Source organism: Schistocerca nitens, chromosome 2 (assembly GCF_023898315.1).
Source record: "Schistocerca nitens isolate TAMUIC-IGC-003100 chromosome 2, iqSchNite1.1, whole genome shotgun sequence".
Taxonomy (NCBI): domain Eukaryota; kingdom Metazoa; phylum Arthropoda; class Insecta; order Orthoptera; family Acrididae; genus Schistocerca; species Schistocerca nitens.
This window is the reverse complement of record NC_064615.1, coordinates 381,793,811-381,808,832: the sequence shown is the minus strand read 5'-3', so window position 1 is coordinate 381,808,832 and position 15,022 is coordinate 381,793,811. Positions and strand designations below refer to the sequence as shown.

The following is a 15,022-nucleotide window of genomic DNA, read 5'->3' as shown; positions in this document are numbered from 1 at the left end:
AGTCCAAGATTACACAAATACAATCAACTGATTTCCATATCCAGAACAGCATTAGACCGAATGATTTGTGATGACTACAAAGTTATAATACGAGCTGACAAGAGACCGCCTGGAGAACACGAACGTCGATTTAATGCAGCTCATATAGACGAAGTCGCCATCGTAATTGTGAAAAATGAAAGCACAAGCCGTGACATAATTGTACATTGTAGCACCGAGGGACTACAGCGCATTGCAGGGACACACCGTTCATATGACTCCCTCCAATATCTATTAATATTTCTGCAAGGAATGAACGGATATCGTTTTAATGTGAAACTAACCTGAACAAGGCTTATAAACAAACAAAACAGTCACTTCCAAGGGTTTCTACGCTTACCGCTAAACGATCAGAGACAATGAAACATACAGTCATATTTTCATCACTCGCCGTTTAGTCCAACAATTCGTGGTAGCAATGTATGCAAAAATAGAATCGGAACGGATACTTTACATAAGACTGCATCAGAAGAAAATACGCACGGAGGATTACATCCACTTTCGAGACGTAATCACAAATGACGGAAACATTGACGGCATTGGAAGAATCATAATATTACCTTCATCATACATAAGAGGTAGGATGTCCGAGACACATGCACGAATAGACTTAAGATGCCATGACCTGCATAAGAAAATATGGGCCTCTGACGTCTTCATAACATTCACATGCAACTCGTCGTGGCCAGAAATCAAATAACAACTAAGATACGGACAAGCCCCCATGCATCCACACAGCGAAACAGCCCGAGTTTTCCAACAAAAACAAATGACAAAAACGAGGACTGCTTCACTGTCTCATAAGGCTACACAACAGAATTCATATAACGGATATCGACAAAATCATCCAAGCTGGAATTCCCTGTCCACAAGAAAATCAGGAACAGTGTTACACAGTAGTGAAACACATGATTCGCGGACCATGTGGGCAATTAAATCTTATCCGCCATGTATGAGCGATGGAAAATGTAAAAAAAAAAAAAAAAAATACTCAAAGCCGTACTTGGACGACACACAAACCGGAGTTGATGGTTATCCCAGGTACAGAAGACGATTACTCAAAAACGGTGGATTCACAGCAAAATTACGAATACGAGGCAGCGACGAGCTGGAAATAGATAATCAGTGGGTAGTATCATATAACACAGTACTTTTCAAAATGTTCCAAGCACACATAAACGTAGAATAATGCAGTCTAGTGAAATCCATCAAAAATGTCTAAGTATGTGAACAGATGCAGTGACATGGCAAAGACAGCGAACATGACAGAAACGATGAGATCCTCATTTACCAAATGGGCAGATACATAAACTGTATCGAAGTAGCGTGGCAGACGTCCGATTTTCTCATACACGAACTCCTATTCCCTTTCTTGGATGTTGGTATTACTTTTGCAACTTTTCAGTCTTTCGGTACGGACTTTTCGTCGTACGAGCGGTTGTATAAGATAGCTGAGTATAGAGCTCCTGTATCAGCATACTCTGAAAGGAACCTGGCTGTTATCCAATCTGGACCGGAGGCCTTGCCTTTATTAGGTGACTGAAGCTGCTTCGCTGTACTGACACTAGGTACTTCTAAGTTGATCGTGTTGGCAGTTATTCTTGAGTCGACTCACGACGTCTATTTTGCAAGGGCGTGGCCAGTAGTCGATCTCATGGCCCACGGTAGCGAGAAGTGGTGTCGTGACGACGATAGTTGCTGCTACCCCTGTAGTGCCAAAACCTTGCCTGGTCGGAATATCTCGGCAGTGTTTCGTCAGATGCGGCAGCCTTATGTTGTTATGCTACTGGCGGCGCGGCTGCGTCCCGCCCAGCTGAAACGATTGTGGGTGCTGGCAGGCGCACTGCGGCTCGGTGACTAGAAGGGCATCGGTTCGACCCTCGCCCCATCCAGCGGTGGTATGCAGCAGCAAGCGCGCTGACGACCTCACAGCGGAAATCTACGTAGAACGGACGTCGATTCGAAGTCTGACTATGTCGGCAACCAAACCTGACCGCTTGGTCAGCTTTTATACAAGACAAAGCAGGTCTGAGAGCACGTACGCGGCCCGTCAAACGCCTCGAAATGTCTCGAAACGCCGGTTATTGTCCCATCGATGGACGGAGTTGCTGAGCTGTTGGTGCCCGAAAGCGTTCGGATTTTGTCATCGGCCCCTTTCATACCCCAACTGCAACACGCTGTTGTGAAGGTATTTTCACAGAAACAAAGGTAACTGGGGTAATAAACCAAATAAACCATAATTACATTATTCCTGTGTAGCGAGTGACGGGACACTACGTTACCCTTACACCAAAACACTCAGAAAATATCCCAAAAATTCTCAGAACTTTTATCGGTGGATTTAGTGTATTCTCTTTAAAATAACATTCCCTTTAGAATAACATTCCCTTTAGAATAACATCTGACAGTGTAGGTTGGGGCCAGGATGGGGTGGAAACTGCATACAGTGAGAACTGCGGTCCATAAGGTCGAACGTAGTATGCTGAGATATTTATATCTGGCTGCAAATATTACGGCCACTAATTATCAAATTAAATGTAGGCTAAGGATAAAAAAGGCTATGAATAATTTTTAACGTTGTAAGAGTCTCATATGCAACACAAAGCTTAAATCATTAAAAAATGGACAAACTATTGACATATAGCGACGGCCGAGCGATGCCGAGGACGTGTAATAGTCTATTACTAATTGTTAGGCCGAGAAAGCTATTTAGCGCTCGAGTACAAGCGAGGCTAAAACTCTACTGCAATGTATTAAAAAATATATTTCATTTGTGGAACAGCAAAATCTGTGCAAACTGTGTATTTAGTCTGGCTACTGATTAGGAACTGTGTAGTATTCACGACGGTAGACATTGTATAATAGATATTAAAAGACGTCAAGACATCCCGACTTTGAACGGACAGCTTTCTTTTTCCTCCTGTTCATATACTTAATAGAATTTGTAACTAAATGTCTTAAAATGGTCAATTAAAAGAAAGTGAGGGAATGTTCCGATAATGTGAACGAGGAAAACATTACCACCAAATGTAATGTAGGATAGAGGACAACAGTGAAGAAAATGTGATTTACATGCTGCTAAGCCAGTTTATTATGTGCTAAAATTCAAAGAGGAACTGTAGCTTCAGTGAAAAATAAGGACTATCACTCATAGGTAAGTTTGCCTTCAAATATATTCCATATTTGGCGAATACTGAAATGAACATGTTATTCGTGAAAGAAGAGAAATTTCAAACTAGAATTAAATGTAATTAATCGTAGGAAACATCTCTTCGATTTGAAACGCTATCTGACTGGGCCTGCAATAGAAAGCAAATGGACAGAACGAACAACATAAAAATTGGAAAGAAATAAGCCACTTATGCGATGAAAATTAAGCCACAACACCTCAAGAAAATTTACGGCATCAATAAATAGATAGCTGATTAAAATATTACTTTTTATGTGTATCCGAGAAAAAGAACTCATAGGCATGGTATTCGTAAAAGATAGCAGACATTATGAATTGTTTGCAAGCCACTTTTTTCTCTAATCCCCGTGAAAGGTCCGTTTCTCCATCCCACAGATATTTATATTCTATAAACGTAAACTATTACTACCGATAGACAGAAGAATGTTTTCTAGTAAATATCTATTTCCGTATATATGGTACTCATCAAAGTTGATTTTAAAGATACTGAGGTTAGTATGAAGAAATGTCAATCAGCATCAATAAGTTAGTGTTAAAAGTTGACAGTAACGGTTCCTTTTGACTGGACGAATTTGAATTGTGGTCTTCTTTTCCGTAAATTGTTTCATAAATATGTTCCATGTTTCTTTTTACTTTTTTTTAGTATGATACCATAGCGAAGTCTTACTCTGACGTTTCAAGATGTGCCAAGTCCTTAACAAGTAATCGATGATCCCTGCAACGATTTTAATCAGTAGTAAACTTTGTTAACATAGTTTACTCCAACGATCTTCCTACTCCACTACGACATCTATCGTCTTATTCAACAGTCATCTATAATTTATCAGTCCTTTTATACTCTAGAAAATTAGTCTCCGTGTGGTCAATATTTTCCATACGTTTCCTACTATATGCCCCATCTTCAATTCAAAAAACTTATTTTACAATAACTTCTATTTTCCATAGTTCTTAACATTCTGCATCGATCCCTGAACCTAGTGTTTCAGGAACGCAATGTTTCATGTTTATGGATTTCTTTTGTGGAAGAAAATTGCCTTTTTCCCCTGTACTAGTGATGTTGTTGTGTTTCCATTACTTTGGTCATATCGTGTAATGTTGCTTTCGATTCTTGTAGTTACAGTGGAGAGAATGGTCTTATACAGCTCTAGATGCTAGTCTATTTTGGGCAAGCTACTGCACCTTACATGCATTTAAACCCGCTTTCTGTAGAGAGAGATGAAATTTGTAGCCGCTGTAAAGTTTCAGCGTGTAAACCAGAGTCGTATTTACTTTAAGATATTACAACAGAGTGAGCCATTGCACAAGACGTCACACTGTGTTTAACTAGTTTCCTGTTGCACTATTATTCCCTACACTCGCCTTCCATCACACCAGAAATATATACAGTGATTATAACAGAAGATTTCTCAAATCGTTACACTTAACTTTTCACGGTGGTTTCCAGTATACTTAGCCGGCCGAAGTGGCCGTGCGGTTCTAGACGCTGCAGTCTGGAATCGCGAGACCGCTACGGTCGCAGGTTCGAATCCTGCCTCGGGCATGGATGTGTGTGATGTCCTTAGGTTAGTTAGGTTTAACTAGTTCTAAGTTCTAGGGGACTAATGACCTCAGAAGTTGAGTCCCATAGTGCTCAGAGCCATTTGAACCAATCCAGTATACTTGCGAGTCCTTGTAGTTACCTAATGAAAGCTGAAAATTAAATTAAGCCATACTACACAGTCCCACTCACTCTTATACGGTCATTCCACCAGGAAGGAGGTACACGACTCGTGCTATCTGTAGTTCAACCATGCCTAGACGGACAATACCGTGGTTCGATCGCGTCCACACTGTTTTACTTTGTGCGAGGAAGGGCTCTCAACAAGGGAAGTGCCCAGGTGTCTCGGAGTGAACCAAAGCGGTGTTGTTCGGCCATGGAGAAGATACAGAGAGACAGGAACTGTCGATCACATGCCTCGCTCAGGCCGCCAAAGGGCTACTTCTGCAGTGGATGACCGCTACCTACGGGTTATGGCTCGGAGGAACCCTGCCAGCAACGCCACGATGTTGAACAATGCTTTTTGTGCAGCCACAGGACTTCGTGTTGCGTACGACTCAAACTGTTGCGGAATAGGCTGCACGATGCGCAACTTCACTCCCGACGTCCGTGACGAGGTCCATCTTTGCAACCACGACACCATGCAGCGCGGTACAGATGGGTCCCACGACATGCCGAATGGGCCGCTCAGGATTGGCATCACGTTCTCTTCACCGATGAGTGTCGCATATGCCTTTAACCAGAAAATCGCCGGAGACGTGTTTGGAGGCAACCCGGTCAGGCTGAACGCCTTAGACACACTGTCCAGCGAGTGCAGCAGGGTGGAGGTTCCCTACTGTTTTGAGGTGGCATTACGTGGGGCCGACGTACGCCGCTGGTGGTCATGGAAGGCGCCGTAACGGCTGTACGATACGTGAATGCCATCCTCCGACCGAGGAGCAGCATATATTGGCGAGGCATTCGTCTTCATGGACGACAATTAGCGCCCCCATCGTGCACATCTTGTGACTGACTTCCTTCAGGATAACGGTATCGCTCGACTAGAGCGGCCAGCATGTTATCCAGAAATGAACCCTATCGTACATGTCTGCTATAAATTGAAAATGTGTGATTATGGACGACTTGATCCACCAACCACTCTGAGGGATCTACGCCGAATCGTTGTTGAGGAGTGGGACGATCTGGATCAACAGTGCCTTGATGAACTTGTGGATAGTATGCCACGACGAATACAGATATGCATCAATGCAAGAGGACGTGCTACTGGGTTTTAGAGGTACCGGTGTGTACAGCAATCTGGACCACCACCTCTGAAGGTCTCGCTGTATGGTTGTACAACATGCAATGTGTGGTTTTCATGAGCAATAAAAAGGGCGGAAATGATATTTTTGTTGATCTTTATTCCAATTTTCTGTACAGGTTCCGGAACTCTCGGAACCGAGGTGATGCAAAACTGTTTTTTTGATGTGTGTACTTCACAATACGCAACACAGGGGCAAAAGACTGAAGTCAACTTAGTTATCAGAAGTCCTACTTTAAACTAAGGAATAATTAACAAATCGGCTCAGCTCAGACTAATATGAGGAGGCAAAAACTTTATAGGTGAACATATACTTAAGAGCAAAACCTTTTACAAAGTCTTGCTATCGAAGAATATGAACATTACTCTCTTTTGTTTAAAGCGATAAATTTAATTGCAGCATTAAATTTATCGTTGAGCCTTTAGTCAGAAATAATCCTCAACTGCTTCAGAATATTGGCGCTTTCATTTGATGCGGACTGTTTTTCTCTTAATGTCGATATAAGAAACACTGTTCCCCCATTCTGTGTCACTACTGTTATATGGAAAGATTTTCTTTTATTGCGAAAAAGTCTCTCCTTAATTCGTAATATCCGTGAAATTTTTAGCTGGCCGTAATGTATCGTGGCGCTAATGCAACCTCACATTATCTGCGATCACTTTCAGAAACTACGGTAAAGGACCATCTCAACTAATATTTGCTTTCTAAGAAAACCTCATTTCCCAATTAAGAGTGATTTCAATTCTTTTCCTTTAGCAATTTTTCCTTTCAGTCAATCGTTAATTACGCAATTATCTTTCTTTCTCCGCTTTAACTATGCTGATAGCAAATTATACGACCAACTTACTTTTACCAACCAAAGGTATGAATACTCTTTACTTTTCATTACCTAAATCCAGCTGCTTTCTTTCCCTATGTTTTCTTCAACTTTCGCGGAAATAACTCATCAATAATGGTGACTTTAACTGTCCTAGGCAAAAGATAAATTTTTAAATTTATTTCCCATTTAGTAAAATTAAGTTTACTAGTACGTAGTATCAAAATATTTCTATCAGTGACCACAAATGTTATCTACTGGAATGAACAACTGACGCAAATTATTTATTTTAGTTTACTCTTCTGGAATGCACGTAGCTTTATTTATTTGAGCTTTAGATATTTCAATATAGTGAAACATAGCTCGGGTGCGAGTGCCAACAACAAAATGAAACACGAAAAAAATCCTACGTGACACGGCCTCTTTGGTTCTTGAAAATTATGCAATTCAATAAACTCTTCTTCTTCAGGCGTTGGCGATACGCGTCCCACTGCAGTTCCTAAAATGAAATTTGGCCACTAGTCTTTCATAGACAGTCAGGTCTCAGTTTTTCTACGTGCTTTTTGTTCGATGGTTCCTCTTTACTGGGTTTTAGTTTAAACTAAGGTCAAGGACAGGGTCATCTCCAGTTATTGTGTGCAAAGTCAATATTAACAAGCCTAGTAATTCCAATGGTATGTGCTAGCCGCTATATATATAACAATATGCGCTCGACCAATACCTCGCTCGAGGCACCACAAAAGCACCCATTCAAATTACCTCTTGGAGTGCTTTCAGCCAACTAGCAGGACGACACAGACCAAATTCAGATAGCTTCCGATACAATAAGTTATCACCAAACGACGACTTGGCTACTTCCGTTCCTTCCACGTAAACCTTTAATCGTTACTTTCACCAACAAAATACTCTTAATCAATAATACGAGGGCAGTTCAATAAGTAATGCAACACATTTTTTTTCTCGGCCAATTTTGGTTGAAAAAACCGGAAATTTCTTGTGGAATATTTTCAAACATTCCCGCTTCGTCTCGTATAGTTTCATTGACTTCCGACAGGTGGCAGCGCTGTACGGAGCTGTTAAAATGGCGTCTGTAACGGATGTGCGTTGCAAACAACGGGCAGTGATCGAGTTTCTTTTGGCGGAAGACCAGGGCATCTCAGATATTCATAGGCGCTTGCAGAATGTCTACGGTGATCTGGCAGTGGACAAAAGCACGGTGAGTCGTTGGGCAAAGCGTGTGTCATCATCGCCGCAAGGTCAAGCAAGACTGTCTGATCTCCGGCGTGCGGGCCGGCCGTGCACAGCTGTGACTCCTGCAATGGCGGAGCGTGCGAACACACTCGTTCGAGATGATCGACGGATCACCATCAAACAACTCAGTGCTCAACTTGACATCTCTGTTGGTAGTGCTGTCACAATTGTTCACCAGTTGGGATATTCAAAGGTTTGTTCCCGCTGGGTCCCTCGTTGTCTAACCGAACACCATAAAGAGCAAAGGAGAACCATCTGTGCGGAATTGCTTGCTCGTCATGTGGCTGAGGGTGACAATTTCTTGTCAAAGATTGTTACAGGCGATGAAACATGGGTTCATCACTTCGAACCTGAAACAAAACGGCAATCAATGGAGTGGCGCCACACCCACTCCCCTACCAAGAAAAAGTTTAAAGCCATACCCTCAGCCGGTAAAGTCATGGTTACAGTCTTCTGGGACGCTGAAGGGGTTATTCTGTTCGATGTCCTTCCCCATGGTCAAACGATCAACTCTGAAGTGTATTGTGCTACTCTTCAGAAATTGAAGAAACGACTTCAGCGTGTTCGTAGGCACAAAAATCTGAACGAACTTCTCCTTCTTCATGACAACGCAAGACCTCACACAAGTCTTTGCACCCGAGAGGAGCTCACAAAACTTCAGTGGACTGTTCTTCCTCATGCACCCTACAACCCCGATCTCGCACCGTCGGATTTCCATATGTTTGGTCCAATGAAGGACGCAATCCGTGGGAGGCACTACGCGGATGATGAAGAAGTTATTGATGCAGTACGACGTTGGCTCCGACATCGACCAGTGGAATGGTACCGTGCAGGCATACAGGCCCTCATTTCAAGGTGGCGTAAGGCCGTAGCATTGAATGGAGATTACGTTGAAAAATAGTGTTGTGTAGCTAAAAGGTTGGGGAATAACCTGGTGTATTTCAATGCTGAATAAAACAACCCCTGTATCAGAAAAAAGATGTGTTGCATTACTTATTGAACTGCCCTCGTATACTATACTCTACCTTCCGAGTACTAAACAATTGTTAGGAGCGAATATTAGCAGAGGCACCTACCCGAATAAAGTCAGTCATAAATCGGTTTTGGGAGAAAAAATCTCGCAGCCAATCCATTAAACGGTAGTCTTTTCACAACATTCGACTTACCCTACCCGTTAGTCTGCTTATCAGAAAGTCTGGCCCCACCAGACCACAAATCAGACCTCAGCCAGTACGGACTATGACCTTTCGGCTTTTTTCGAACTGACTCCTACGAAGCTCACAGGTGGACTGCCCACCATTATCATGTAAAAATCATTTGGAACCGACATTGGGAACAATCACGTAACGCCATCTCGACTGTTGACAATGATTTCATCGTTACTCCACAGTGTCGTTACACATCTGGTTTCTGCGACGACCAATGGCTGCCTCGCTGCTACTTTGTGCGTTAATCCCCCTTTGGTCTCCAACGAACCGTATATGTAGAACATCGTTACAAAAAAAGTACATAATATAAAACACGCACACATTTTTACATACACAAACCTTGTTTCCACTCCCTATGCGGTCAGATGCCGAAAGAGAGTAAAGGCGAACTTACATCGTGCCCATAACGCAGCACAGCCTTCATTATCAAATTAACTATTTCTTGATGCCTTTGGATGTGACCGATCAACCTATCCCTCCTTTTCGTCAAACTGTGCCTTAAACAACTTACGTCCACAATTCGATTGCATGTATCTTAATTAGTTAATCAATCTACGAGTATAATATTCGACATTGTTTCTAAATCATCAACTTTTGGATGTATCCTTCCTATTTGGGGGAGTTTTAAGGTTTAGCTGTTTGTTAATATCACTCATACTAGGAGTACTTAAGTTTATTTTATCCTAGTATTGTTTATTTCCAATCGAAAGTAATACTAATATTACTGTATTATAAACACCACAATTACTATTATTGTCTCTTGACCCGTGAATTAGAAATTTTAAAACAATAGCAAGTATCACCGATAAATCTAGGGCAAAGGAACACTATATTGAAGTAAACTTTGTTTAATTTTTGTGGATGACTTTACTCTGGGTACTGTAAGTATACCCGGTAGAAATTAAGGAAGGTGTAAGAATCATCACTGAGGTAACAAAATATTATAAAGTAAGTCAAGAAAATGCTGCATATGAAATGATGTGCAAAGTAGAAATATGATACAGAAAAACTAAACATATTTACAATAAAAAGTGAATATTGAGAAATTAAAAACAATGCATTACAACACCATAGTGAAACTGTCAAACCTATAAACAAGCGATTCGTCGCACTGACCAGAAGTATTGGATTTAAAAAGTGTGAGGGATATTTTGCAAGATACAAACCTGGAAATTAAGTAGTAAGTACACATAGACGAAAACAGCAGAAACTATTAGCAAAAGAAGACATACTTTTTGGTCATTTATAATGGGTGAACGACAATGTTATAACAAAACAGTTTCGAAGAAGCTCTGGGACAAGAAATTAACAAGAAGCTGGATTCCATAAGTTATGAAAGAAATACATAACATAAGAAAGAAGAACTGCAACGGAAAAAAATGTTTTCAGAAGGGGAGTCTTAGAACTGAAAGGAGTACAATGTCGAAGTTGTGAGAGAATAGTTGTGAAGCATCTAAAGAAAGAACACTGTCAAAGACGAAGAAATAATGCAGTAAAAGCAAACAGTAAATGAGAGTGGAACTGAAAATGGGTTGTGCTCCCTGGCTATCAATAACGAGTAGAAAAATAAAACTATTATAACATGTATGGAAAAACTTCGAGATTCCCTCAATGGAAATGAGGTATCCTCCATATTTCTCAGTTGTACACTGGAAATGTTCTACATTAAAACTACCGACGAATAGAAACAGCTGTGAGAGATTATAAATACGAGTATACGAGTGTCCTGCTAGGTTAAGAATTCCGTCTTTTCCAGGCGTATACCCCGTCAGTCCAAGGAGTTTCGAGATGGTTAATAAAAAATAGAGAAAAGTTTAAAGGTAGTTTCAGGTGATCTACATAGTCCTGCCAGCCCCTCCCCCCCTCCCCCCTCCCCCCCCCCCCGTCTCCACCAATGCCCCGCCCCCTCGCTTGAGTACAACTGATAGAACGTTGATACTACTATGTGAATCTGTCAGAAAACTCATTGTTTCTTTGGTTGGGATATTATTTAATTCGCGCGTCACATTGGTTTGAATGCCATTTATGTCACGTGAGTTTCTTCATTCTGTCGTTTTGTAGTAGGTTAGTATTGGTAACACCGAGTCTCGTCAGGCATGATGATATTTTCCAGAACAGAACTGTCCACATGTTGCATTTCAATTAAATCATGGCAGTTGTTCGGGTGCGCAGGACATACTTTGCACACACTTTTCTCTTCTTCAAAACTTTCTGTAGAACGACTTGAACGCTTGATGTAGAGATGTTGCTCTTTTGTGATTTGACACACAACAACGTTCATACTCTACGGCCGCACTTCACTACTGAACACTACCTGCTCAAGGCTGTTTAGTCGAATGCACATCTGTTGTTTACAGTTGTCAGTTCAAGCTCCACCGTAGCTACTGCGCTAACGTCGCTTATACGCCAAGAATAATGTCAGTCTCGGAACTTTTTGGAAGGACGGTGTATCTTCTATTGCGAAGCCCTAGGAAAAAACAGGTATCAAGAATTTTGTTGAAGATACATGCTGATAATAGGCACTGTGTACTGATAATGTACAGGAACTTCCCGTGAATTTTATTTAAATTTTGTTTATTCACACAACTAGTTTCAAACCATATCCCCGTTCTCAAGTGTTTTCCCATTACTGGGTTGGGGGTATAGAACAGTTTAGTGTCATCCTCGTGACGGCTAGGTACAACCAGTAACATTTTTTCGTGGTTTTAGGCGTACAATTGGCAAAGAACAACAATGAACGTTGACTCCGAGGACTTCTCCAAAGCTGAAGAAATTTTATTTTCACTTTATAACAATAAAAATTTAAAGCTTCCCGGCAGATTTAAAATATTTGAGCTAGTGGAGGAAGTAAAACTGTGAGGAGGGATGCCGAGTCATGCTTGGGTAGCTCAGTAGGTAGAGCACTAAACCACAAAAGTCAACGTTGGGTTCGATTCCCAGTCCATCATTCAGTGTTAATCTTGCAGGGAGTTTCATATCAACACACACTCCGCTGTAGAGCGAAAATTCATTCTGGAAATTAACCTATTGTTAAAAATGTAAGGAATATATTTTATGAATCATCGCTCAATCACTGGCGAAAGTTCCGCGCCTTGCTTTGAGAACTGTGCCACCCAGAGACATAGGCCTGATATTGAAAGTATTCGGGCGAAAAGTGCAAAGGGGCACCCCGGGTTTTGTTCGGTGAACGGCTGAAACCTTTGACGGCCAATCACGGGACAGCGTGGGACAAGGTGGGGCTATATAAGCGCCAGCGGGCGCAGTGACAGGACAGAGACAGCGAGCGACACAACACAGCAGCATGGCCAGCAAGGTGAGACCACGCCCAGCTTTCTCTCGCGTTCCTGCACTGCGGGAACTGACTAACCAAAAGGCAGCCACCGCCAGAATCTCAATGACTGACTCAGGAGCTTCCCGCGGGCGGTCCGCGTCTCTGTCCCGTCTGTCGTGCTGCGACATGTCTATAAGTTCTCGGTTTATATTCAATTCAAGCACCACAACACGTAGGAGACACGTAACTTTCCCTTGAATAACAGGGTAGGCAGGACATAGGTTTGTCAGGCTGATCCAAGAAAACAAAGCTTTTCTCCTTCATGAAATTCGGAATCTTTGCAGTTGGCGTTAAACATAGTAACGTAAGAATGCTTCAACTGCATCATATGCAAGATCACAACTTCAGAACGTAACGGTGCTCGCAGAATAGTAAAATGATAGCAATCGACCCATGAAGCTCCATGCTGAACGCGTTACTTACTGGAAGATCCGTTGCACTCAGGAATTGTTTTAAAATAAACAGCTTGAAGAAATATGTGTAACGAACCCTAAAAAGCGTTCCACTCGGTTTAATCCCGTCCGAGAATGACAATCAGAACGGGTTAGAATGAAGAAGCGACAAAAATTCAAGGTTGGGTATAACTGCTTTTGTTCAGTTTCTGTGAACACGGGTAATTATCACATTCTTGAACAAGACAAAACTACATTACACTGTAGTCAGTATATTATGCGTGCAAATGCAGCACATGAAACAAGCGTCTGTATTGCCACTCTTCTGACTTAGATACACGAATTTTCCATGCATACATACGCAAAAAGAAACAGTAAGTTACAGGTAGCTCACTTGTAATCCTTTTTAGTTTTGTGCAATAAGAAATTCATTTCACTCCGTTCCCACAGCTGATATTGCAACAAAGCATAAAAGAAAAAAAAGAAAAAAAAGTGAGACAAGAGTTTGAAAACTTGCAAGTAACCTGTCCACAGCAAAATTTCTGATAAAGACTTTGCTTACATACAAAATGGGAGTGAACATTTTTTATGTTGGTTACTTTGTTTGTTGCTCTCTCAGATTTTTCGTCGAGTTGTTCTTGTTATCACAGTTTTATTCCTGTATGCCTATATGTTTTCGTTCTGTAGCACCGAAATAGAGTTGTCAAAATATTAAGATTGTTATGAAAGAAGGTACTGTAAAATATAAAGGACTTGGAATTTAAGGGAGTGAGGTTCAAATCCCTTTTCAGACCAACTCATTTAAATTTTTCATAATTTTCTTAAAAGATTTAGGGCCAATGCTGGAAGTGTATCGTAAATCAGTAACAGTCATTTCCTTCCCAGTATTTCTCCTACCGTGCCTTGATGCTATAGTGCCAGTAAAATCTAATCTTCCTCCTACTAAAAATGCATTACATAACACAGTTTTGAAGGGTATAAGTTCAGCCTCTACAGTTTTGCTTGATACGACACAAATGAGATATTGGTAGGTATAGACAAAAAATTACTATGAACTCTTTGTTTGTGCAGCTCATTATCTTCGCCGTGGTGGTGGCGGCAGCACACGCCGGCTACCTGGGCGCCCCCGCCGTCTACGCCCCCGGTGCACCTCTCGCTGCCCGCGCCTTCGCCGCCCCCGCCTACGCCGCCGCCCCCGCCTACGCCGCCCCCATCGCTCGTTACGCCGCCCCTGTCGCTAGGGCCTACGCCGCCCCCGTCGCCAGGGCCTACGCCCCAGCTGTCGCTGCCGCCCCCGCCGCCGTCGCTGCCGAGTACGACCCGCACCCTGAGTACAGCTTCGCCTACAACGTGCAGGACGCCCTCACCGGTGACTCCAAGGCCCAGCACGAGAGCCGCAGCGGAGACGTCGTCCAGGGCAGCTACAGCCTGGCCGAACCCGACGGCTCCATCCGCACCGTCGACTACACGGCTGATCCCGTCAACGGTTTCAACGCCGTCGTGCACAAGGAGGCCGGCGCCCACCCCGCCGCCGCTGCCCCTGTCGCCGTCGCCCACGCCCCCGTGGCCGTCGCCGCCCCCGCCAGGGCTTATGCCGCTCCCATTGCCAGGGCTGCCTACGCCGCCCCCATCGCTAGGGCTGCCTACGCCGCCCCCCTCGCTAGGGCTGCGTATGCCCCAGCTCTGGCCTACGGTGGTGCCTACCACGGTTGATTTCTAATATGATTATGTTCCTTCGCTGTCATTTTGTACAAATGTATGTAGTCATAAGTGCACTTCAATACATACACATTAATAACTAAACAGTTTTGTTTTTTATAGTTTTTAGTATCCCTTTTTCCTTCCTATCTTCTCAGACACACAATATTCTCAATGTATACGTATATTTGATCCTTGCCTGTCGAATTATAATTTACAACAAAATTGAAGATACCAAGACCACAAAGTAATTACAGA

General features: G+C 42.5%; 2 protein-coding genes across 3 annotated transcripts in view; both read left to right on the top strand.

Moving 5' to 3' along the window:
* LOC126236228 (cuticle protein 18.6-like) overlaps positions 1–15,022 on the top strand; it is a 218,521-nt gene that overhangs the window by 126,257 nt on the left and 77,242 nt on the right. The gene's annotated exons all lie outside the window — the stretch shown is intronic.
* On the top strand, positions 12,628–14,869 carry LOC126236223 (cuticle protein 18.6-like). Its single transcript, XM_049945355.1, has 2 exons — positions 12,628–12,656; positions 14,138–14,869. Exons 1-2 carry the CDS (start codon positions 12,645–12,647, stop codon positions 14,777–14,779), a joined length of 654 nt encoding a protein of 217 aa, XP_049801312.1. The 5' UTR covers positions 12,628–12,644; the 3' UTR covers positions 14,780–14,869.